The 25481-nt window shown below is 41.2% G+C and overlaps 1 protein-coding gene across 1 annotated transcript in view; it reads right to left on the bottom strand.

Moving 5' to 3' along the window:
• Positions 1 to 25481, bottom strand: part of LOC125882777 (thyrotropin-releasing hormone-degrading ectoenzyme-like) — a 275288-nt gene that overhangs the window by 53440 nt on the left and 196367 nt on the right. The window contains exons 7-10 of the mRNA XM_049566632.1: positions 19805 to 19942; positions 19095 to 19160; positions 11488 to 11553; positions 10265 to 10443 (exon numbers count right to left, since the gene is read on the bottom strand). Of these exons, the coding sequence (XP_049422589.1) occupies positions 10265 to 10443; positions 11488 to 11553; positions 19095 to 19160; positions 19805 to 19942 (449 nt within the window). The remainder of the gene's footprint in view (positions 1 to 10264; positions 10444 to 11487; positions 11554 to 19094; positions 19161 to 19804; positions 19943 to 25481) is intronic.

Genomic DNA, 25481 nt, shown 5'->3' with positions numbered 1-25481 from the left:
CAAAGGATCCTGATTAAAATGGAGATATTCAAGTAAAGTACAAGAACCTCAAAGTTGTATTTAAGTACGATACTTGAGTACAAAATATACTTTTCACCACTGACATCGGCACGTTGACTAGAATGGCAGCTGCATCCACGGACATCGAAAGCAACACCTCGTCTACACTGGACACACTGGAACCAGTTCTCTGGTTCCTGCACCTACTTTTTAAACATTCTCAGAATTTTTGACCAAAAATAAAGAAGGGTTTGTTCTCAACTGGAACCAAAAAACAGCAGGTTTTCCTTGGCCTGAACTGTGAACTGTGATGACATCTTATCCTACAGACTGGAAAGAGAGGACCAAGAAGTCAATGAGAAATCTTCTGGAAAATAAATTACATTCACAGCTCTCATTGACAGTTGGTCAATGCTTGTTTTTGGATGAAACCAAATTTCTGCAACGACACAACAGAAGTTCGCAGGTAACAAATATCATCTGTCATGTTGCTACTAGCAATGTAACGATACACGTATTTGTGTTGGACCGTTTGGTACGAGGCTTTCAGTTCAGTACGCAACATGGTTAGTCAAGACGAACAGTCACAAACTTGAATTAATGACAAGAAGAACACAGTGACTGTTAAATGAGCTCTGTGATCTCACTGTTGTGGGACGAGATGCTGAGTAACAGCTGGCATCCTGGTAAAAGGTGTCTGGGACGAACAGAGGTCGACACAGTAAACTCACTTAGTGGGTGCGGTTACATGATGGCTTCTCATTTAGAATGAAATAAATCTGAATGAAATCATTAAAGTCTTTCTAGGTAGCTAACATGAGAAATATTCATTCTGAATGAGGGTTTACACAGAGATCAGTTTAATCATCTTTATTTGGGTCTGCACAAGGTTTGGGGCAGGGAAGGTTTCTGATTGGATAGGGGGCGGGGCGGATGTTACATGTTTACGTTTACCGGAAGAAAACACTGTAGTCCTCGCTCTGGATAACAAGATGTTTGACGACGCCGTTCTTAGTGCCTTTTTCAGGCTTGTTTTGCTTATATTCTTGAAGCAGCAGTACGACAACAACCTTGTTCTGCTAATGCTTCGTCTGTTGAGGAGGAGAAGGGAGGCAGAAGGTCGAAGAAGGGAGGTAGAAGACCGTGCTTTTAGAAGCTGCCATCTTGTCGCGTGTGTGCGATATACGTCATGGCGCCAGAAGGGCTTTATGATGTGTTCAAGTTCTGATCAGTAAAAATTATTATTGGGCAAAGGTCAACTATACAGTTCTGATGATGTGTTCACTGTAATTTGTAAAATGTAGGTTTTTGGGGAGAAACAGCTGTTTGAAGGAGAAATGTGTCAATGTTTTCACAGCACTGCCTAATTTTTAAAGATGTTTTTCATGTGAAAGAAGATTCTGTTAAAGGTTGTTTCACAAATGTGTAGCATTGAATTTGTGCCCATTCAAAGATGTGAAGTGTGATCAAAGACCGAATGACTTTAAAAGTGTTTAGTCATTTTTTAATATTGTCTAAAAGCTGATACGGATGTTTTTATGTTGGTGTTTCTTTTGTTTGTTGTTATTTATTGTTCTTTTGTTTCCAGGGAAACACAGAAATCTACACTATGAAGAAATAACTGAACAGTTTTAAAGTCATTCAGTCCTTCATCACACTTCACACCTTTGAATGAGCACAGATTCAATAACACGCATTTATGGAACAACCTTTAACAGAACCTTCTGTCACATGACAAACATCTTAAAAATTTTTTTACTTTATATGTTACATCATATTTCATCTCTAATATCTGTTTTACAGTGCTGTGAAAACATCAACACATTTCTCCTTCAAACAGCTGATTTGTTCAAGTTTCTCACCAAAAGTTACATTTCACAAGATTACAATGAACACATCATGAGAAGGTTATAATTTACCTTCACCCAGTGCTCATTTTTACTGAATAGAGCTTGAACGCTTCACAATGTAAATCAATGAAATCCTTCCTGAGCTGTTCATTGTGTCCAAGAGCTGCTTAGAGGTGACGATAACTAGCTGCTAACTGCTAACAGCTAACTTAACGAGCTCTCCTCCTGCTGATCCTCTCAGTAGTGTCGTGGTAGTTGAGTCGTTTGACATGATAATGATACAGCGTGTGTCAGGGTTCACGTGACGTCAGATAACTCCGCCCATCTCTCCCAGAGAGCAGGTAAAGTGTATCGAGCTGTGGGGAAAAGACCTCTGTTATTTAGTAGCTTCATGTTGATATGTTGCTGTGGCCTCATGTCACGTTTCAAAAAGATAAAAAGATAAACATTTTGATTATTTTTCTTCCCCATTTGTGGCGCCCCCTGTGGATCATGGCGCCCTTAGCATTCGCCTATATTGCCTTTCCCCTGGGCCGACACTGTTGTGAACAGCTGTATTAATTATAATAGAAGTGTATCCATCCTGTCAGACATATATGACAACTGACAACATATTACATTAACTGTCCGCAGTCTTAAAACGTCCTCATGACGACTTTAGTGTCTGTACAGATATAGAAAGTATTATTTGCATTTCAGACAGAGAACAAAAGGATCTCCGAAAATAAACTTCAGCCATGACTCCATGAAGGTTTTGGTCAAACACTTCACATTAATGTAACTTTGATCAAAACTAACATTAAAAATCTAAATAAAGTGAAATAATAAAGTCTGACTTTATATTAATTACTGAGTGTTTCCATGTTTTAATGTGTAGTTAATAAATTAATGTCATCTTTTCTTTTTTCTGTCTTGTTTTGCTGTCATCCTGCTTTTAAACTTTGCATTTTAATTATTCTCCTCAAACACTGTGACGTGAGCTTTAGAAAGGTAAAGCAGTATATAAATAAACTTGTGTGAACTCATGAATAATTCATCACCGTCTTGTTTAGCATTAAATCAAACACACAGGCGCTCGTCGTCCAATCACATCTCTGTTTAGCTGTCAGGTGACGAGGCATCTTCTCTCTTTCGGCGCGATCACAGAGACGAGCCGTGAGACCCTGTTTGATTTATTTTCAGTATCATTAACTCGACCTTATCGTTAGCTGTCCTCTGGTTTCTCCTTGTCTCCTCCTCTGTCAGCTCGCTGCTTTTAAAAGCATTTATTTGCCTCGCTGCGTCGCTTTGTTTGATGCCGAGAAAATAAAAGACGCAAATCTGAAACATCTGCCTCAAACCGCCAGAGAACTGCAGGAGGAGAGGAATGTTAAGTGTCTGACAAAGAATCAGCTGTGATGTTTAAAATGTCACCTTAACACTTAAAGTAAAAAAAAAATCTGACAGAAAGTTTGAAAAGATTTTTATTTAAATAAAAAACTGAGCTTAATTTTCTTTCAGAGACAGATGGCCGGCTGTCACGTAATTAGAGAGAGGTGATTGGCTGTCAGTAATTATTCTGAAGCTTTATGGATTCACCGAGTCTCATTAAGATCAAGATTTCTTTAACAAGGAATAAACAATATATACACAACTTCACATGAAGACAGGTCAGTCACACATCATCACATACTGCGACACACTCATTAAAAAATTCTCAACTATCATGAAGAACATCAGGAAAACTTTTAAGTCCTTCAAGTTTCATCTCATTCCAGTTGTGAAATACGTTACTGGAAACCAGTCTGAACCAGTTCAGTGCTGCTATGAGGAGCTTTAAATTGTACTCCACCCCCATTTTGTAGCAAAAACGCCTAAAATGACATACCCAAATTAAAATGCCTGTAGCTTCTGAACCGCTCTGACTACATGCATGCATGAGGTCTTGCCAGAAAGAAAACTCCCTGAAGTTTCTTGTGAAAGCGTCAGAAACACTCTAGGTGATACAGAGACAGAGTAATGGGCCTCTGAAGTCAGTAACAAGTTGAAGATTCTGCCTAAAATAAAATAAAAAATGTGTTTCAGGATGAATAACTGTCTGTGGCTTCATCTGAGCAGGTAAATGACACTGTGGGGCTGTAGGCACACTATCAATGAACACTTGTTTCAAATTTGAAGAAGACTGCTCAAAGTATGACCATTCTACAGTGTTTTTACCATGAAAAGATCCAGGCGGAGCTCCAAAAGACAAGTGGGTCACTCTGCTTCAAAACAGTGCACTGTGGTAACGACCTCCAGTCGTGGTGGCAGCAGCAGTAGCCTGCAGGATATCTGTAATCTATATATCCTATTGTGGATTGTATGATGACTTTTCTTTTTTGAATAAAGAAACCAGTTCTGTCAGCCAACACGTTCTCACTCCCAGCTCATTATACACGGCTGCTTCGTCAGTGACCCTACGCTTCAAACTATGACGCTCTAGACACCCCTCTAGCATCAGTTTGGATGTGTCAGTGTCTTTACAAAATAAACTTTAGTGTTTTCAGCCACAAAATTTCTTTGTTAAGTTTAGTAAAAGATAATGGTTTGGGTTAAAATGATGCTGACTTTCAACCCCGTCTCACTCCAAAGATGTAAGAACCAGAGCTTGGTCAGTGACTTCATACACCGACAAAAAAGCGATCCTTTCACATCTGCGCAACACGCAGCTGGTCACTATTATTGTTTAACAGCGTCTGGTGGTGTCAGGGGGACACATGCTCCAACAGTCCCGAAATTCACAGTGGGGTATTTACTGATGTATTTCATGTCATAGAACAAACTGTCTAGTCTGAAGTCTCCTCAGCTTGTGTTACCACAGACCTTATTTCAGACACCTAAACAAAACACATTCAACAAACTGGTGACTTCAAGACAAGGGAACAGGAAGTGCTAAAATGCAAACTGAAATCCAACATTTAGTCCAGTGTAAAGTTTGAGTCGCTTCCTTTCTCTCTCACTTCTCATTTATTGTCATCTTTATGCTGCTGACTCACTAATGATTCCCAAACAGGCCTAACACTGATCCTGGTGTAGGACTCAACCATCTGAACAGTCTGACCCCTACCAGCTGTACACACAATCATCAAACAGCTTATAAAACATCACGATGTTATCGATTGTATGACGAGCCTCAGAAAAGATTTTCAGAGCAGAGGAATGTTGCTTTTAATCAGGAGGGTCGACAGTGTTAACATCACTTATTGTGCTGCGAACACTGACTGCTGTCGCTGAAGGACACATGGCTGTGATTTCTGCAGGTATTCAAGGATGTTAGTCACGATGGAACAGGAGGACCGTCAGGCCAGGATGTCGGATACTAACATGAAAAAGATTCTTCTCATAACAAGATGTTTTTCTTGTAAAACAAATAAACTCAACTTCTAAACCTAAACAAGATATTTTCACATTATAACAAGACAAATAAGTATATTGTTATAACAAGGAGGGTCTCTTTGGTTTACAAGAAAATTTAGTTGTTAAAGGGATAGTGCACCCAAAAATGTAAATTCAGCCATTATCTACTCACCCATATGCCGAGGGAGGCTCAGGTGAAGTTTTAGAGTCCTCACATCACTTGCAGAGATCCAAGGGGAGAGGAGGTAGCAACACAACTCCACCTAATGGAGGCTGACGGCGCCCCAGATTCAAACGTCCAAAAACACATCATTGAAACCACAAAATATCTCCATACTGCTCGTCCGTAGTGATCCAAGTGTCCTGAAGCCCCGACATAAAAAGTTGTTTGGAAAACCCTCATTTGAACTCTGTTTTTAGCCTCATTGTAGCCTGTAGCTCTGACTGCCTCTCTGGACACCGCGCTCACGTGTGTGCGCTTGCGCGAGACTGTGAGACATGGGCACCGCCTTCATGTGTGATCATGCAAGTGCACGCACGTGAGTGTGGTCCACAGAGAGGCTTCAGGACACTTGGATCACTACGGACGAGCAGTATGGAGATATTTTGTGGTTTCAATGATGTGTTTTTGGACGTTTGAATCTGGGGCGCCGTCAGCCTCCATTAGGTGGAGTTGTGTTGCTACCTCCTCTCCCCTTGGATCTCTGCAAGTGATGTGAGGACTCTAAAACTTCACCTGAGCCTCCCTCGGCATATGGGTGAGTAGATAATGGCTGCATTTTCAGTTTTGGGTGCACTATCCCTTTAAGAAACTATAAAAGGAACTAAAAATAAAGTTTCACTGATTGTCACACCCCCAATTCCCTGATGCCACTGGGAGTGCTGCACTGCAGGCGATAGGCAGGAAATGTGGTCCCATTATATATATATATATATAGCCCGGCCGAGATATATATATATATCATAGCGGACATCTGCCACTGGGCCTAGGCGCGTATGTATAAATATAATCTTGTATAAAACTTCTATAAAAATATTTAAATATATATATATAAAAAAAAAAAAAAAAAAAAATATCTTGTAAAAACCTGAAAAATACTGTGTTATAAAAAAACTTTTCTTATTACATGAAAACATCTTTATAAAATAATGTTTTTTACCATTATAACATGATAACACATTATTAAAGTAAGAAAAAAGAAACCTTTGTAACAATACATTTTTCACGTTATCACCTGATTCTGATCTTTTTTATTTTCCTCACACTGGACAGCTGACATAAGGAGGCTAACAGCTAACAGCTGTTTGCTGTCACCAGTCAGAGCGAGCTGCTCGTCTGTCCGGTCTTATTCCACTTTCTTCTTGTATATTTCTAAGAATTCTCTTTTTCCCTGCATGTAAATAAAAAAGCGCATAAATAAATAAATCAGGAGTTAAAGTCAACAGCGTGTAACACTGTGGGACACTGCTGTGCTGCTGAACGCAGCTCTGCAGGATCAAACAGCAGCGGCGGCCTCTGATTCGATCCACTGACACTTCAGCTAAAAGCACAACAACAGTTTCTCTTTACAAGCATCGGTGAACGCCCCGGGACCACCGAGTGTGTCTCAACGCGGCCCCGCGAGACTCAACTAGCGCGAAAGAAAGAGTTCAGCTCCGCCTACAACAAACAGCTCCAGTTCATCAGCTGATGAGACCTCGGGAGCGACTGTGAGCAGAGGAGCTCAAGTGAAACACAAAAGAATGCAGATGAAAGGAGGAAGAAAGAGAACAGAAGAGGAGGGAGCCATGAAGTGGAAGAGGTAAAGAAAGTTGCGGTGAGAAACTGAGCGGGTCAGACTGATTGTAAATGTCAGCTGCAGTTCAACAACACGACAGAAAGAGAAGAAGGAGAAAAGAAGAGAAGGGAACAACAGGTAAAATGAAAAGAGGAGAAAAGGAGCTGATGAAGAATTGATGGAGGAGAAAGTGGGTCGATAAAACAGCGAAGAGAATAAACTCCAGAGGTTGTGAAGGATGTGAATAAAACATTGTGTGAATCAAATATAAATGAAATATAAATGATGTAAAGGTGGTAAAGAATATCAAGAAAAACTAGAAAAGTGCTTCTTCAGGAGAAAACGCAGGACGAACTTACTGAGGTGTGAAACAAAGAGTTTCAGGAGGATCCTTTAAGGGTGAATGACTTCACCATACGAGGAACAGATGAGGGCTGCAGCAGTCTGACGGTCGGCCAGAGTTCATCAGAGACCACAACAGTTATTCTCAGACCCTGACACGGTGTCCAAAATGAATGTGATGCAAGTGTCAGCAACAAAATTAATTTGACTTTATTGTTTTCTATCAGAATGTCTGAGCTGGCCCTGAGCTGAACTCTCGTCGGACAACCTGTTTCTATTTATTCATCTTGATCGCTTTAACAGCATCGCAATGGACGAGAAAATGGCTGATTCACAAAGTCGAAAAACGGAGCGATCTATAGCCGTGATTCTCAACCTTTTTTATGTCAAGGACCCCTCGACTGATACACCCGAGGTCACTGATACCACATGATAAAACTTCCCTTCTGGGGCCTCAATCTGAAAAGATTCTGGGTGTTAAATATGATCAAGACCAGAATTCAATAGTTACAGTTGAGGCGATAACTGCAGAGGAAGTGAAACATGTGATCAGAACTGTCACTTTGACGACTCTTAAGGTGGATTTATATGTTTGTGTTGGCTCTACACAGAGACTACACTGTAGCCTACGCTGTTGTGAGCATTTATACTTGTGCTGTGGTGTGTCTGTGTCACGCTGCAGTTACACCTCCAAAACACTAGTGGGTGGCGGAGATTTCTGTTAAGTGCTGTAAAGATTGACTGATTTGAAACACACATTAAACACACATTAAACATGGCTTAATAGAGACAGTTTCAAACACAATCAGCTTCACTATAACTCGCAGCATTCACAGACAAACACTTGTCTTTATCTGGACACATTTTCCCCACAAATACAACATGCTAATGTTATTAGCACAAGCCTATGGAATTTTACATTGTATAAATTAGCTTAGCAGCTAGCGATCTTTTCCTCTACTCATATAAAGCCAGGGACAACAGCAACATTTAACAAAGGTAACGTTACATAATTCAGCTCCATTACAACTCACAAGGTTCACTGACAAAACAACTGTCTTATACTAAACACGTTCTCCAAACAAATACAACATGCTAACGTTATTAGCACAAGCCTATGGCATTTTACAATGTATAAATTAGCCTAGCAGCTAGCAGAGATTTGCTCTGCTCATATTTCAGCCAGGATAAATCACACACAGTGTGTGGAGGCTTTATTGTCTTCACGATTTATTGTTTCTTATCTGTGAAATTAAAGTAAATCAAAGCTTTGTTTCCACTGAGGGAAATGGTTCTTTGCCACAAAGTGTAGTTACATTTCTGGGAAGGTGCACATCAGGCTACAGTGTAGGGCACACATCTACCAGTGGCGATTGCTCTAAGACTGCAAGGGAAGCTCAGCTTCCCCTAAAATGTCAAAAAATAAGTGGTCAAATATGTACTGTTGTGTTTACATTTCATTGACTAAATATGCGCTAGAATGCGTTCAACTTTTGTTCAGAATCAGCGACTTATCACAAGTCACTGACGTGACTTTCTTCTCATTCATTCCCGTAGCGTCACAGTGCATTAAACAGTGTCGAAGCTCAGCATCCAAAGACTTCAGTGGGGAAGCATAGAGTGGGTTGTTCCACTGCAGCGAAACTAGACAGTCATTGGATAAATGCTCGGTTTTGTCCCGCCCATCGGACGCTCAGCGTCTCTGGGGGTCTATGGGGCAGTGGGCTGGCCTCGGCTGGCCTGGACGCTGGGCTTCTGCATGATGATTGGATGATCTGTCTGAGGCTGAATCCCTTTTTGATTGACAGCGAAATGAGCAAATCAGCGATCTTGAAATATAAACCACTACCAGAGCATTTTTCAAGTTTCATTCCGTTGTTCCGAGTTGATCTGGAGACTTTTCCAATCCTCTTAGTGACTTTCTCTTTGTTAAAAACGACTAGCGACAAATCTAGCATCTTCTTCTGGTGTTATTGGAGACTGTACTCGTGTTTGGAGACTCTGACTTCTGTTGCTCTGCAGTTACTGTCCCCAACGAGCAGCAGGTGCTGCTGTGAGCCCCTCCACCGTCCCAAAGCACTCACAGGCGGTCACACTAGCAGCTCCAGAGGGTAGAATTTACGTATAAATAAACGGACACATTTTATGATTTAGGCCGAAAATGAGCTTCCCCTCCTTGAAAAGACCAGCAGCCGCCACTGGTATCTACCCAGAGCTTTAGGTACGGCGCCGATTTAAACACAGAGGGGCTCACTACTAAAGTTTTACCCATTTCTGGGGAACCTCCTAGTTGAGAACCACTGATCTGTTCGATACCTCGTCATTTCACAACCCAGTCACCAGAGTAAATGTTGGCATTGTATGTTTCTGCACATCACAGATACGTTACATTTACATGTTATAATGTCGTGGAGACCACAACCTTACATCTAGACGTGAGTGCAGAGAACAAAGGCACAGCGGTAGGGGCAAGGTGTGCACTGGGACTGAGTCTAAACTGAGTCTAAGGTGCAGAGACTTGCTGTAAAAAATCAGGATAAGCCAGGACCAGGTTGAGTTCAGTGTTTCCTGTTACAAGCAGTGACCACATGTGTCCCCACATCAAGCAGGACTGAATACTCAAGGATTAAAACAACAACTCTAATGTAGTCTTGTCTTCAGCAGTTTGATGAAAGCTCGTGATTCTGTAGTTTGGAATTTGTTGGGCGCCATTTTGTTCACTTTGAAGGAATTCTCCATATCTGAGACACTGTGAGCAACAAATGTTTTGGATTTTACCGTTTCATAAATACACTAAATTAATAACAGATTTAAGATTCATGGATTTTTTCCTTCACATTTCAAAGGTCAAAGGTCATAACAATATAATAACTTGCTCTCATTACCATTTACAGTGTAAAACAGATTCAAAACACTGACCTGTTGTTGCTCTTGACTTCCTGTCCATACAGGAAGTGCTCCTGGCTGATAGTGATGTAATGAGTGGGGAGCTGCTCTGATTGGTTCTTGCTGATGGTTACGACAGGGTAGCCCATCTGCAGAGTCCACCTGTCCATCATCTGTCCAATGTTGATGTCCCGCCCCTCTGAACGCATGGCCTAGATTTAAAAAAAAAAAAAAAAAAAGACATAAATAATCAATGATGAATAGTTACAGATAATATTCAATGTTTATGTAAATCATTCAAGGAATACTTCAGACCCCAAATAATCATTTGTATTTTAATTACTCCTCATGTGTTATGTTGAATTTGTTAAAAAAAAAAAGTTGTTTCCTGTCACACTTCTATGGTGAGCGAAGAATCCAAAAACGAAAAAAAATCTTGATGAACTGAACTCATGGGGTCCACTGCAAAACTATATCAAAACATCTGTTTACAAACTCTCACCAACTCATTAGTAGTGTAGTCTAAGTCTTATTAATCGAGTCGGAGGATCAGTATTTCATGAATTTTCTCAGTTTTTGGATTCTTCGTTCACCGTACAGAGAAAAACAAACTTTCCTCCACAAATTCAACACAACACAAGGTGAATAATTGATATACAAATGGTCATTTGAGGGATGAAGTCTACCTTTAATTGGGTCATCGTCCATCATCTATAACCTGGTAAAAGGTTAATGAACATAAAGTTCAAAGTCACTTGACTGGCAGGTAATTGGAGCTGTGATTGGCTGGCAGCTCGTTAACGAGCCGTCTCACTGTGACGAGCTGCGCTAACGAAGACACATCTGATCAAACAGACTCTTTTCCAGACGCTTCCTGTGTGTAGGACAAACAAGAAAAACAAGCCTCGGCTCCACCTGTCAGTCACGTTACCATGGCAACAGGACTTTTTCCCCTCGCCTCCGTCTCATCAAGTCGGCCTTAACGAGCGTCTCTCCGGCCTTCATTAGAACAGCTACGTTTAATAATAAACAGCTTCTGTCAGTGTGGCTGCTTCAAACCCCAAAGAGACGGATGTGCAGCAGTTAGAGGTTTTAACCACCAGCTGTCAGGGCCGGCTCAGACCATCAGAGGGGCAGGGGCCCCCTCAGCCCTCCCCCACCCTCTGAATGTGCTGCCTGTTGTGGATACAGGTGCTAACACTGCACTGAGAGGTGTGACTGCCCTGAAGCCTTTGAGCCAGGGGAGGTAAACACACCTGAGACAGTTTGTTCCACAGGTCGTCTCTGGCTGCGTTGCTGTACATGTGACTCAGCAGGTAATCCTGGAAACAAAAAGAGAGGACAGGTCAGAGCTTAAACAGGAAATGACATCATTTGGTAGCTTCGTATTTGCTTTACATTGTCGTTACACAACAAAAGCCTCATCTGAATAGTGACTTTTAATTATCAATTACATAACTAGTCCATACCCACTGAGTGCACAGCTGCCCACATACAGTTTCACATGGTGTGTGTTTGGGATACAGGTCATAGGAAACTGCAGATTAAATAGTCAACTGAACCCATTAAGAAGAGCAATGTATTCAGACAGAGTGTTTGTGAGTTTGATAGTACGATTGGTTTATTGAAAGTACAGTAGCACCATTGCCAGTAGTGGGATAGTTAGTGGGCTAAAACTGTACATTAGTAGTTGAGGTAGCACGTTGAAAGGCAGATAGTTAAAGTGTTTATATGTTGTATTGACTTAAAAGCAGGGGGCACTGGTAGTTCACATGGGAAAGGTGCAGCTAGCCCTTGTTGCAGCAGCATACCATACCATGACTTAGTCATACCAAACATTAGAAACAACACCAACATTGGTCCACAGGGGGAGCCACAGCGATCGGTGGCATTTTAGCCATTTTGAAGCATTTTTCTGTTGTTATAGCGCCACCCAGTTGCCAATTAGAGTTAAATTTCTCCAGTCACCTTGAGGCGTCCTGTTCTACATATCTACCAAGTTTAGTAAAAATCCATATGGCGGTTAGGCCTAGATAAGAAATGAAACCCTTGAGATGTTCTACACCTTTATGTGATGAGCCACGCCCTCCGCAATATTCATTGCCTTATAGAAGCTCAGTTTTAGGAAGTTTTCCAACTTTTGCCAAGAGGGAACTTTAGATATTGGTCCCTAGATTATGTTCACCCAGTTTCATGCAGATCGCTCAAACTTCCTAGGAAGAGATCCATTTGAAGTGTTTTTCAAAAAATTCAAAATGGTGGAAAATCTATATAAGCGGAAGTTATGGGTTCTTGAGGCAAATGTGTTCCTCATGAGGAGAGGCATCTCTGTGCAAAGTTTCATGTCTCTACGACATACAGGGCATGAGATATGCCCGTTTGACATTTCAATTGGTTGCTATAATGTCTTGATTATATTAGATTGGTGAGGGTAAGAATATCAGGATGAGCCAATCAGAGGCAGAGTCGGACAGAGTTGTTCACCATCCTGGGAAAAAGTAAAGGTACATCATGGGCCTGGTGTAGGCTCCGTATCAACGCCCTAGACTCAGCACAGAAGTCTAAACAGGCCTTTAGTGGTGCAGCAGCTTCGTTATCAGGCCCTTATTGATCAGTGTCAGTTGTGTCTGGTGTCATGTCTGTCTGTTCAGCAGCTACACATCTTGTTCTGGCTGCAGTGGATCGGTGCAATAACAGCTCAGGGATGTTGGTAGACGGTCGGGTTTATCATAAAACTAGAAATGCGAGTAAAGTAGCAGAAGATAAGACGGAACACCTGCAGAGACACAGCTGTAATCTGCTCCTCTGTGATATAGGAGATTCCTCTGTCAGGTGTCATGGTGTGTATGGAGGTCGATAAGGCAAGAAAAAGCTCTTTATTGGACTGAGATGACACACATGATAACAACGCTGTGTGTGTGTGTGTGTGTGTGTGTGTGTGTGTGTGTGTGTGTGTGTGCGGCTCTCTCACCTTCACTGCAGCTGACCTGAGATAAAACACCTCCAACACAAACAGGGTTTAGCAGCAGCGTGATACACACAAAGCTGCGTGATAAGAGTGTGTGTGAGATAAAGACGAGTGAGACTGATAAAAGTTCATCACAATAAATGAGTGATAAACAGCTGGGAGGTGAAAGAGTCCTGGCTGCTGATCAGGACTGTTTCACCACCTGTGAGGACGACATGACCTTTGACCTCTGCTCTCCATCAACACATCAAACATGATCCTTAGCAGGCCGACTCTGCCTTCGTCTGCAGCCAGCTGGATGCTGCAGGCTGCAACAACTCACTGTTCAGGTCACGCTGCAGCTTTAAATATTATTCACATCAACACCTGCCCACAAAAACTTACTCTGTGGCCACCAAACATTACCTGCAGGTGAGTTTTATGAAGTCTCTGTTGAGAATGAGATTACCTGTCTACATTCGCCAACGTTAAGTCACAGTCTCACAAACATCCTGATTCATTTGCTCCTTTTAGTTCAACATTATGCAAAAACAGTCGACAGTAACTCGTCGCCGACTAGCCACGGCTCGAGACTAAGGGCATCACATCGTCCTGGTAATGAACAAAAAACTTTCCCAGGATGCCCCCAGAGGTGAAAGGGGTTTTGTTTGTATGTATAACTATCTCTTAACCAATGACAAGAGCCAAACGAGCTAACACCTAACCAAGCTAAGAGAGCTAACAAAGAAAATAGAGCTAACAGCTAACAGAGCAAATAGAACCAACAGCCCACAAAGCTAACAGAGCTAACAAAGCCAACAGCTAACAGAACTATGGCCATCTTAAAACTTTTCTGAAACTTGCAGACAGTGGCTACGGTTACATGATGGCTTCTCATTCGGAATGAAATGAATCTGAATGAAATGATTCTGAATTAAAGTCTTTCCAGGTAGTTTACATGGGAAATATTCATTCTGAATGAGGGTTTACACAGAGATCAGTTTAATCATCTTTATTTGGGTCTGCACAAGGTTTGGGGCAGGGAAGGTTTCTGATTGGATAGGGGGCGGGGCGGATGTTACGTGTTTACGTTTACCGGAAGAAAACACTGTAGTCCTCGCTCTGGATAACAAGATGCTTGACGACGCCGTTCTTAGTGCCTTTTTCGGGCTTGTTTTGCTGATATTCTTGAAGCAGCAGTACGACAACAACCTTGTTCTGCTAATGCTTCGTCTGTTGAGGAGGAGAAGGGAGGTAGAAGGTCGAAGAAGGGAGGTAGAAGACCGTGCTGTGGAGAATGGAAACCGGTGAGTGCAACAAGTCCGACTGCTCTATCTCAGCCTGTTGCTATGCAGCCTGTTGCTATGCACGCTATATACGTCATGGCGCCAGAAGGGCAAGGAAACGAGCATGTGCAGAAAGACTGGAATGAATTTAAAGAGGAATGAGCGTATACAAGTGCGAGAAATTCTTTCATTGGGAATTAGAAACGGAATATTCCAGCCCCTTTAATCGGATTGAATTTTCAATCGGAATGACCGTTTACATGACCACTTTTAATCGGAATGGCCTTTCATTACGATTAAAAGTGGAATTAAACTGTCCATGTAAACGTACTGACTGACATTCTGACAGTCATCAACTTCTGTAACTAACATAACCTAAACCACATTTTCTCAACATATTGTGAGAAAAGTGACTTTACTTTTTATACAATGCGAACACTTCACACTTCTATCATTCTCAAGTAACAATAAAAAACTGTTGGTACACACTTAAATGTTTTAGCTCAGCTCTACGGGTTCACTGTATGTTTTGGCTGAGTTGTTATATCAATATTATTTTAATGTTTTGTTGCAGCTGGTTTGGTGAATTTATTCTGAGAGAACGACTGAAGAAACATTTCCCAAGATGTTTTTTTTCATGCAGCTGAAGACTGATGCTCTTATTAGGTAGTGTGGTGTAATGCTCAGTACATTGTATACGGACCTGTGACACACACACACACACACACACACACACACACAGTGCTGGATCAGCAGTGTTTTATATAGAATCTGGTTCTCAGTGTGTTCCAGGTCACTGACAGTTTCTGCAGGAAAATCAGGACATTGTGTGTATGTGTGAGTATACGCTTGAGTGTGTGTGTGTGTGTGTGTGTGTGTGTGCGGGGAACAAAAACTATATTTAACCCACCTTCTCCTTACATCATATGACATCATTTTTACATTAACTGTCGACTGATTTTCTCCAGTTTTGTGGATAAAAGACCTTCATCTCTCTAAAATAAACTCAGAGTTCATTGGGAGTTTCCTGGTGTTTGGGAGATATTAACATTAACCAGTGCGAACCATCAGAGAGCCAGTTAGCAGCTACGCACAGCTGAGCCATAAATAATGCAGCCCACTGTGTCATTAACAGCACACATGTTGTTTGTATCTGCTCTGCTGTGTCTCTCACTGATTCCAGTCCATGACAGACATTTATTACTATCAATATAAAGCTGAAGGAAAAAGAAAGTGTCCCCTCAAATTACCTCTTGCTTTCTCTCTGATTCATGTTTCATCACTGTGTACAACAGCCAGCACTGACGCTCTGCACCACGGATCAATTTATTGAATTCTACTTTGAACTTGTCCCTAAGTAAACTGCGATGGAGCTGAAAACATAATTCCAGGGAACTTATGGTACCTCATTAAACTGAAATTTTATTTTTTCATGTTCTGCTGTCACACTGGAAACATCCCCCAACCTCTGAAACCCTCTGCCTGTGGGAGGCGTTGAGCTTTATGAGGGGGAATTTGGCCGTTTTATGAAAGTGAGTTTAGAGAGCACAGAGTGTGGAGACAGTGTAATACAGTTAAACATCTACGCAGAGGAGCACTGAGAGAGCAGAGTAATGTACATATTAGGGCTGGCACCATATCAGATCCTCACCACACGCTTATCCTGCCCTAAGGGGATAAATATATATTGCATTATCTATAGAACATATTTTTACATTAAACTGCAGTTCTTGTGTGTGGATGGCAGGAGCTTAAGGGACTGTGACAGAACACTGCAGCAATGTATTGGAGAACGGGGCAAATAGAGCGTGTGCATGAGAGGGCGACTTGCACCCCTTTTCCTCCAACATTAGCACATGTATGTGGGTTTTTAAACATGTATAAACCCGCTAAAAATAGTGTATAGACCCTTTTACTGTGAGTAAACAGTATGATGTCGTCTCCATAGATGTTAGTCAGTGCTAGCTAACAAGTTGTCTTGTTTTAGATGATAGAGGAAGATGACGCGAGTGGTGGGTTCAGAAACACACAAACTGGACCGTTCATAAATTCGTCACATCGACCCTTAGCTTGTAGGTTAATAAATGTTTTAATATTAAAAAAATATATATATAATATAGAAAATATTATATTATTTAGTTTTTCAGTAGAAATTGGAGGTTTCAATCGGACTGTTGCCCAAAACTGCTGCCATGGTTAAAAAATTGTACGAACCACACAAGAACCCTGTTCTTCCTTTCATCATGTCGTGGAAGAGATACACTGATGCTGTGTTTTTACTTTGGAAAGGATCTATACCCAGCCTCCCAGAGTTTTCACAGTTTTTAAATGACAGTTTTGCAGGTCTAAAATTCACCCTTAATTATAGCCTTTAAGAAATCAATTTCCTTGATATCATTCATTCATCTTCTAACCGCTTCATCCTCTTGAGGGTCGCGGGGGGGCTGGAGCCTATCCCAGCTGACATCGGGCGAGAGGCAGGGTTCACCCTGGACAGGTCACCAGACTATCACAGGGCTGACACATAGAGACAGACAACCATTCACGCTCACATTCACACCTACGGACAATTTAGAGTCACCAATTAACCTGCATGTCTTTGGACTGTGGGAGGAAGCCGGAGTGCCCGGAGAGAACCCACGCTGACACGGGGAGAACATGCAAACTCCACACAGAAGGGCTCCCACGCCCGGGATCGAACCGGCAACCCTCTTGCTGTGAGGCGACAGTGCTAACCACCACACCACCGTGCCGGCCTTTCCCACTGCCCTTTCCTTGATATCAATTTGACCAAAAAAGGATAATGTCCTCTCTTCCTCTCTCTCTACCCAAAACCTACAGATCGAAACACACTTCTTCATGCTGCAAGTTTTCATCCAATTCCTCTAAAAAAACAGTCTACAGTTTAGTCAACTCATCAGACTAAAAAGAATCTGTGCTGTCTCAGAACAGTATAACACAAGTAAAGATGAGATGCTAACAAAGTTCAGAGAAAGGAATTACCCTGAAGATTGGCTTGTAAACGCAGAAACAAAGGCAGACTCAAGAAGCAGAGATACATATTTACAAATAAAGAAATCTTTAAAACCTAAGCTGAACCTTGTATTCTGCACTACATACACACCCAAAACCAAGAATATTAAAAGTGTAATTCTAAAACTTTGGCACATCCTCCAACATGACTCATCTTTCAAAAGCACCTTTACTGATCCACCTATGGTCACTTTTAAAAGAGGAAGAAACATAAAGGACAGATTAGTCAAAGCACACCAACAGCCTAAAGTCACAAACAGCAAACTTGCAATAAATCATCTCCAAGGCAATTTTAAGTGTGGTACCTGTATAAACTGTCAAGTCACCACAAATATTAAACGGTTTAATGTCACTCATAAAATGATCAACATTAAGGACCTGATAACATGTAAATCAAAAATGTGGTGTACCTAATAAAATGTCCATGTGAAAAAATATACGTAGGTGAAACATCCCGATCCCTTAAAGAGCGGATTACAGAACACAGGAGTGCCTTTAAAAGAAAGGACTTCACCAGTCCTGTGGAGCGACACTTTAATGAAATGAATCACCTCTCTTTTCTGAGGCACTGAAGTTATTAAACCAAGTCAAAGAGGGGGTAATGTTAACTTCATGAGAAACAGGAAAGAAGCTTTTTGGATTTTTTATCTGCAGAGTCTCTCCCCACAGGGTATGAATGAGGACTTTCAATTAGTGGGTCTTCTGTGTGTTTGTAAAATGTATTCCTTACAATGTTTAGTTTGATACTGTCTTTTTACCTTTTAATGTTTTATTATGTTTTGCTGTCTTTGCTGGTCCCTTTTTATTTTTTAATATTTTTTGACTTTTTTGTAATTTTTGTTCATTTTTTCTGTGTGTAGCACTTTAAATCCCCTCATGTTACTGCTCTCTAGCTCACGACCAAACAAGATGATTTCTGCTAGACACTCCCCTTGCTTCTCATGTGCTTCCAACACACTCACCTTTACTAGTGGCTGAAATATATATGTGGATGCATAGGATTGGTAACATGCATGCATTTTTTTAAATTTTTTTTCTCTACTCTTTCAATTTCAAATGAAAAATGATGTGTGCAATATGTTTCTTGACGAAGACCACAGGTCGAAACGCGTCGGTCAGTAAAGTTGTTTTTCATACCACAAGTGTTGCTGGAGCTCTTTTGACATTTTCCATAGTTCAGGCTCAGGTCAGGCTCTGACTGAATGTGTGGGGTCATGCAAGGTCAGGCCTCATTTTTGAGCCTGACCAAAGCTTCAGCTCTGTGAACGTAAAAAAGTGAGTGTGCTCAGGTTGAACTCAGGTCAGTCATGGTGGATTGTGATATTGTTTTACAACAAAACTTCCTCTGAACTGCCCCTGCAGCCAAATCCACTTATTCACCACCCATCTGTATACTCAGTCTGCTCCAAACTGTCAGCGTTTAGCCAAAATATGGCTGAACACACACACACACACACACACACACACACACACACACACACACAGTTTGTGTCCAGGTGACACACCAGTTCGGAGCCAACCCCCGGCTGTCCCTGTTGTCCTCAGATATATGAACCTCTGTATACACAGCTGGAGCTTCAGGACAACATCAACTTACATTGAGTCCTTTCTGGAACAGCGTCTGTCCCATCACGTTCGCCAGCATCCGGATCAACGCTGCCCCCTGCAGATGGCACAGAGGAACACACTTTCAAACACAAGAACCAGTAGAAACATGACCTTCATTCTTTATGTTACACAAATCAATTAATTTCATTAGAATCGCTGTGATTGGTTGATTCGTAGATCAGTACTGAGCTTTTGAGTCCACTTAAACTTTGGTGAACTAACACGCCGAGAGTCCATAATGGAGGAAGTTATCCTGTTGGCCATGTCGGACCTGTCAGTTTTATATAGTCCCACTCTGCTTGAGCTTAAACGGCTCCATAGAAAAGATGCAGAATAATCTGAAGTCAATCCTGAGTCATGACTCCATGTTTAAAATTTTAACATATTCGGTTTTGTTTTCTAGTTAGCCACAAAGCTAGCTCAGTAGGCCGCAAATTTGTGATTCCTTGGCTGGCGAAAGTAGGACCTGCCTAAACCTAACCAATGAAGGCAACAAGTGATAGCCAGTCAGAGGGAGAGTAGGCCAGGTTATGCCTTCGCCATCCCAGAAAACACACATTCACAAGCAGGCCATCGTGTTAAGAATGCTACTGGCTAGTTAGCATGTTAGCATGCCAGCTCGTCCCCAAGCTTTTATATCATCATATTTTATTCAGATTACTGAATTAAAGACGGCCGATGGATTTTATGGTGACTCACCTTTTTGTAGGCGATCCAGTCAAAGACTCGGTCGATGTCGGTTGCCTGCTCCACTTCCTGTGAGATCGGGTGGGAGGAACTTAGGCCATCCAATAGCATCACCTCGTGGAGGACATCGGTCAGGAAGCGCTGCTTCTCCTGGAAACACACAAAAGTTGGTCTTCATCACTTACAGGGACATTTTATTGATATTCATTCACTGGACACTGGACATAAACGTTAACCACCACATGTCTCAGCACACTAAATATAAGAGAGCCAGATGCTTGTCCCCAAACGGTAAGTGAGTCCCCACAATGTTGGCGGCAAACCGACCAGATTTTTGTCACCATATTGCAGGTGAGTCCACACAATGCAAGTGGCTCACCCACCAGAGGCTTCTTCACATATTGTGACAGAGTCCTCACAATGTTTGCAACTCACCTACCAGTTGCTCGTCCCCATATGGAGGTGAGTCCCCACAGTGTAGGTGTATGAACAGGTAATTGTCCCCACAATGTGATTAATTCTCTATAGTGATTTCTCTAATCCAGAGTTTGTTTTGGTTTTCTTCTTCCGGCTCATCTTATCACAAACACACGCCTTAACCCTGAGTCTTGGAAGCTGGTGTTTGCTTTGGTTTTCCTCCAGCTCAGCTTTCACCAGACTGCAGTTTAATAATTAAGTTTGGCAAAACAAAGTTGGTCAACAAACAGTCGTTTAGTGGAACAGTTGGTTCAGTAAACAAATGCTTAGTTGTGTAATCAGTGTGGTTAATCTCTGTTTATTGTAATCTTGTTTTCTTTTATTGTTTCCACTCTTCATCTGAGCTTCATCCCCCTAATTCCTTCCTCTTCGTATTTCCTGTCCTCATCGTTTTCCATATTGTCTGTCCTTTTTCTTCCTTTGTTTCCTCTTCCTCTTTCATCTTGTCATTTCCTTTCCTTTGCTTCCTCTCATCTCTTCCTTCTTTTTATTCACAACCTTCTTTCCACATCCTCCGTTCCACTCATCCCTCCATGCCTCCTCTCCTTGTTGTCAATCTTTCCTGTCTTTGTTTCCTCTCATTACTCCTTTTCCTGTTTCCTCTCTCCTCCTCCGCCGCTCACCCAGTTTCAGGGTTTTAATAGACATCTGCAAACATGTTGAGCTGTAATGAGCTCTGTCTAAATTACCCTTGGGATCAGACTAAATCCGGAGAAGTGCGGCTCTGTCTAATTCATGGATTACAGTGTTTACTATGGAGATTCGGTTTTAACGAACCTCCATCTTGTTAAGCTATAGAATTGTAGGCTTATTAAGTTTTAGTCGTTAATGAACGGAATGAACAGGAACTTTTTTTTAATTAACAGTATCTGCTGGGATCTGGCTAATTCTTGGTCCAATGTGGCTCTGTGTAATTCATGGATTACAGTTGTTTATTAAGTAGATTTGACTTTAATGAATCTACATCTAGTTAAACAAAAGTTTCCTGAGATATTACATCTTTAATGAACATTAGAATCGACAAGGAGATTTAGATTTTACAGTGTCTGCTGGGATCGGGCTACTTCTTGGCAGATGTGGCTCCGTCTATTTTTACTTGCATGAAATATTCATCTGTGCAAACATTAGCCTGTGCTTCCTGATCTTGCTCTGTGATGCAGAGACTGTTATCTTTCCTTTGTCCCTGAAGATTAATGGTAATGTACCGGTCTAATATCTGGTGTGACAGTCAGTGTGTGTACAGTGGTGGACCCTGCAGGGCCCAGGCTGATCTCTGCACAGTCCATACTCTGCACTTGGTTAGTATGTGATCCCTCCTTGATGCTGTTAACAAGTCAAATTATTTATCTAGAAACAGAGCAGGTTAAACACCAGTACAGCAATGTGCCTGCCCAAAATATATTTTACACAACAGAAGAAATAACTTAGTAGTCTGGGGACTTTCTCTCTGGGGGACTGACGAGTTTACATGTTTACCATCAATGAAATATTGTTGTTGTTGTCTTCTCTAATAAATGTAGTGTAAATGGTGAAATCAGTTGATCACAGACATCTGCTGCTAAATGTTACCCTGCCTCTTGTGTTGGGGTAATTACAGCTAGCAACACAATACACAGTGATTTTTCTTTGACTGTAACAAACCTGTCGTGAGTGATGTGTCTCCAGTCACTCAATCACAAACAATAATAGAGAAGATTACAGTGATTTTAGTGACTGTAATTTCTGGGGCAGGTTGTTTTCTGTCGTAACATCCTGAACCGCAAAGCAGTGAAAAGTAGTGTGTGCATGCGATCGGCCACGTGCAACACATTAATGACGTCTGGGCTCTTGACTTGAGCTCCTACAAATTGTCATGATCACATCTGCAGCAGATGTGTTGCATCACGTTTGTGTCATGTGTTTTGGCCGTTGGATTAAACAAGCTGCCTTTGATTTTTGATGAATTATAGCAAAAGAAACAACTATTTTAGCCGTTTCCACTTGCTCCTGTAGTTTCACTGCAAAAAACAGTAAACAGCATACAGTCCCCTGGGGGGACTGTATGCTGTGATATCCACAGGAAGAGGGCAACCTAGTCTCACTCTTTAGTCACAGACATCTGGTGCTTGGTCAGTGACTTCCAGTGTCAGACACCAACGAAAAGACATCTTTTCACATTGGCATGATATATGGCTGGTCCCTGCTATTGTTTAACAGCGCCTGACGGTGTCAGGGGGACACACAGCGGGACAACCATGAAAGCCAAGGGCACGAAAGTCCCAGTAGGGCAGACAGGAGGAGTGTTGGATGGGTCCAACAACCAGCAACTTTGACCCAGGACAACTGTGATCACTTACCTTTTGGATGAAAAGCCAAACCCTGTTCTTTGTTCCTATGCGTAACCACGTGTGTGTTGTTTAAGGTAAAAAACATCAGTTGGTGGTGTTGTACCAGCGTAGTGCTTTTATTTTGAAAGAGACTGTATCAAACTGTACATTTCCTGTGAAAACAGAAGTGTATTTTGAAAACAGACAATGCATGTAACAGGCTGAAGTTGACACGGCGTCCCAGAACGTCAACAACCAACACACCCAGGGTACCTTGGACGTCATATGTGGACGTGGAAAGAGAACATGTTGAGGAGGGAGACACGTTTTACAGGTTGTGTTGGTTTCAGTAAGAATAAGAAATGCTGCTTATTAAAACTAATTCACTGGTTATCTCTCACATTCTTTCACCTGTGCAGTTTGTTGTCTCTCTCATCAATAACATGTTTAATAAACACAGAGCATCTTTTATGTTGTAATGTTCCTGAGCGTGTGTGTAGTGACTGTGTGTGAATGTGGTCGGAGTCGATCAGTGATTCTCACAGACGGGGCTGTGTCACACTCCTGCTCTTCACACTGTAATGTGTTTTACATAAAAACAAGGATTTTATGGAGCTGACTGCAGAGCTGAGCTCTCTTGTATTCTACTTACTGAACACATCATTAGCATCTGAGTGCATCTTTTTGTTTGCACGTAATGGGCCGTCGGTGTGTCATCCTTACAGGCCTCGCAGCCCCCGCAGTCTGACTGAAAGGCCTTTTGTAACTCTGAGTACAAATTCTGTGCAGAGCCCAAACAAAGCACTTCATTTTCTTTTTTACTTTGTCCTGACACTCCTCATTCATTATACAACACAGGCACAGAGGGGGGGTTTACCTGCACACACTGTAAAGACAGTAAAAAGGCTGTTTTCATACTGTGCACTTTCATTAACATTCACAAAACATCCACACTGTGTTCCAGAGGCAAAATGTCTGAGGAAATGAAAATCTGAGCTTTAATGTTCATCCACTGCTTCTCAGGACTGATTCAATGGATAGATTTGATTTGATCTGATTCATTACTAAAAGTCATCAGGATATATTAATAAGGTCACGTGACTTATTTCTATTGAAATTCTGTCTAGACTTGGGAAGCGGGATCAGGGAACGACATGTACATGCTAATGTCATCTCACTTTTTACACGAGAACACCTACACATTAAAAACCTCAAGAACATACAGTCATAAAAAACAATAAAGATACTCAACTTCAGAAAGGTTACTAACGACTAAGAACGAGGGATGCACGATATTGAATTTTTTGCTGATATCTGATACACCGATATATAAAATCTTATTTGATCAATACTGATATCAATATATCTACTTTTTACCCTACCTTCATTATAAAGATATTGGCCGACTCTGATGACGTGCCAACATTATCATGCATCTCTATTTAGTGCTGCTGTGGAAAGGATGTTTTATCACACTAACTTCCTCAGCATGCATTTTTTCAGCCATCTTTTTAAATCTGTTCAGGGAAGAAACAGATTTAATTTAATTTGGGACTTTATTCCAGTACTGCGCTCCGGCGTAGAGGAATGTGCTTCTCCATAGTTTGCTTGTTATATTGGTTGTTGTTTCATATTAAACCTCTCTTCCACCAACACTGGTGCCTATATGTGGTTTTTTTTAGATGCCAAAAAAAAAGTGCTAACAGCTTAGTGAACATTAGAAAGCAGCATGGAGGCTTGTGAAACTGTTACAGTGATTATTTTTTTTGTTCTATATTCAATTTTCAATTAAATTTTATTTATAAAGCCCAATATCACAGATCACAATTTGCCTCAGAGGGTTTAACAGCGTTTTAATGAGGAAACAAATGGAAGAAAGCTCAGAAACCAGAAGAAGAACTGAGGTACGATCCCTCTTCTGGGACAGACAATCCAATATATTGGACTTTTTGCACAATAGAAAACAGCATGTGGGGGTGCATGGAGTTATGTCAGGTTGGAAACCTGTGACATCAAGAGTCCCACAAGGCTCAGTACTGGGGCCCGTTCTCTTTGTCCTATATATAAATGATTTACCAAGTGTGATACATTCTGATTTATACCTTTTTGCGGATGACACTAAAATATTTAGGACAATTACAAAGGACTCAGACACAGTTAATCTTCAAGCAGATCTTCACAGTATGAGTAATTGGTGTGATACCTGGTTATTGAAATTAAATCCAGAAAAATGTAAGCATCTATATGTCAGAGGAAGGGGTGACAACTGCTTTGAGTACGTGGTTGGAGACTTGCTTGTCCAACATGTAGAAGAGGAAAAGGATGTAGGTGTGGTGGTTGACAGTTCATTAGAATTTCAAAAACACATTTCTGAAAAACTTAAAATAGCAAATTCCAGGGTGGAGAGAATAAAACGAACTTTTACAAATTTAAGTAAGGAAATTGTTTTACCATTATACAAAGCTTTGGTGAGATCTCATCTTGAATTTGCTAGTTCTGTCTGGTGTCCTTATAAAGCAAAATACATAGAAAAAAACTGAAGCGGTTCAGAGAAGAGCAACCAAATTAATCTCAGGTCTGAAAGAGATGTCATATGAAGAGAGATTAAGGCACTTAGAATTACCAACTCTTGTCTATAGGAGGTATAGAGGTGACATGATTGAGGTTTACAAACTTGTCCACAAAGTATATGACTCCACAGTAGAGCCTGTTGTCAGTTTTTGGAATTATAGGTATGAATTATGAGGAAATTCCTTAAAACTCATCCCAAAATGTGTCACTCTGACAAAAGAAAAAACTTGGGCCTGTAACAGTATGGAATGAGCTTCCAGAGGATGTAGTGCAGGCTCCATCAGGGAATTTAAAAATAGACTAGATAAATTCTGGTCAAATAAGGATTTTTTATA

This window comes from Epinephelus fuscoguttatus, linkage group LG22 (assembly GCF_011397635.1).
Source record: "Epinephelus fuscoguttatus linkage group LG22, E.fuscoguttatus.final_Chr_v1".
Taxonomy (NCBI): Eukaryota; Metazoa; Chordata; class Actinopteri; order Perciformes; family Serranidae; genus Epinephelus; species Epinephelus fuscoguttatus.
Note: the sequence above shows the minus strand (reverse complement) of the source record. Positions and strands in the feature narration are given on the sequence as shown.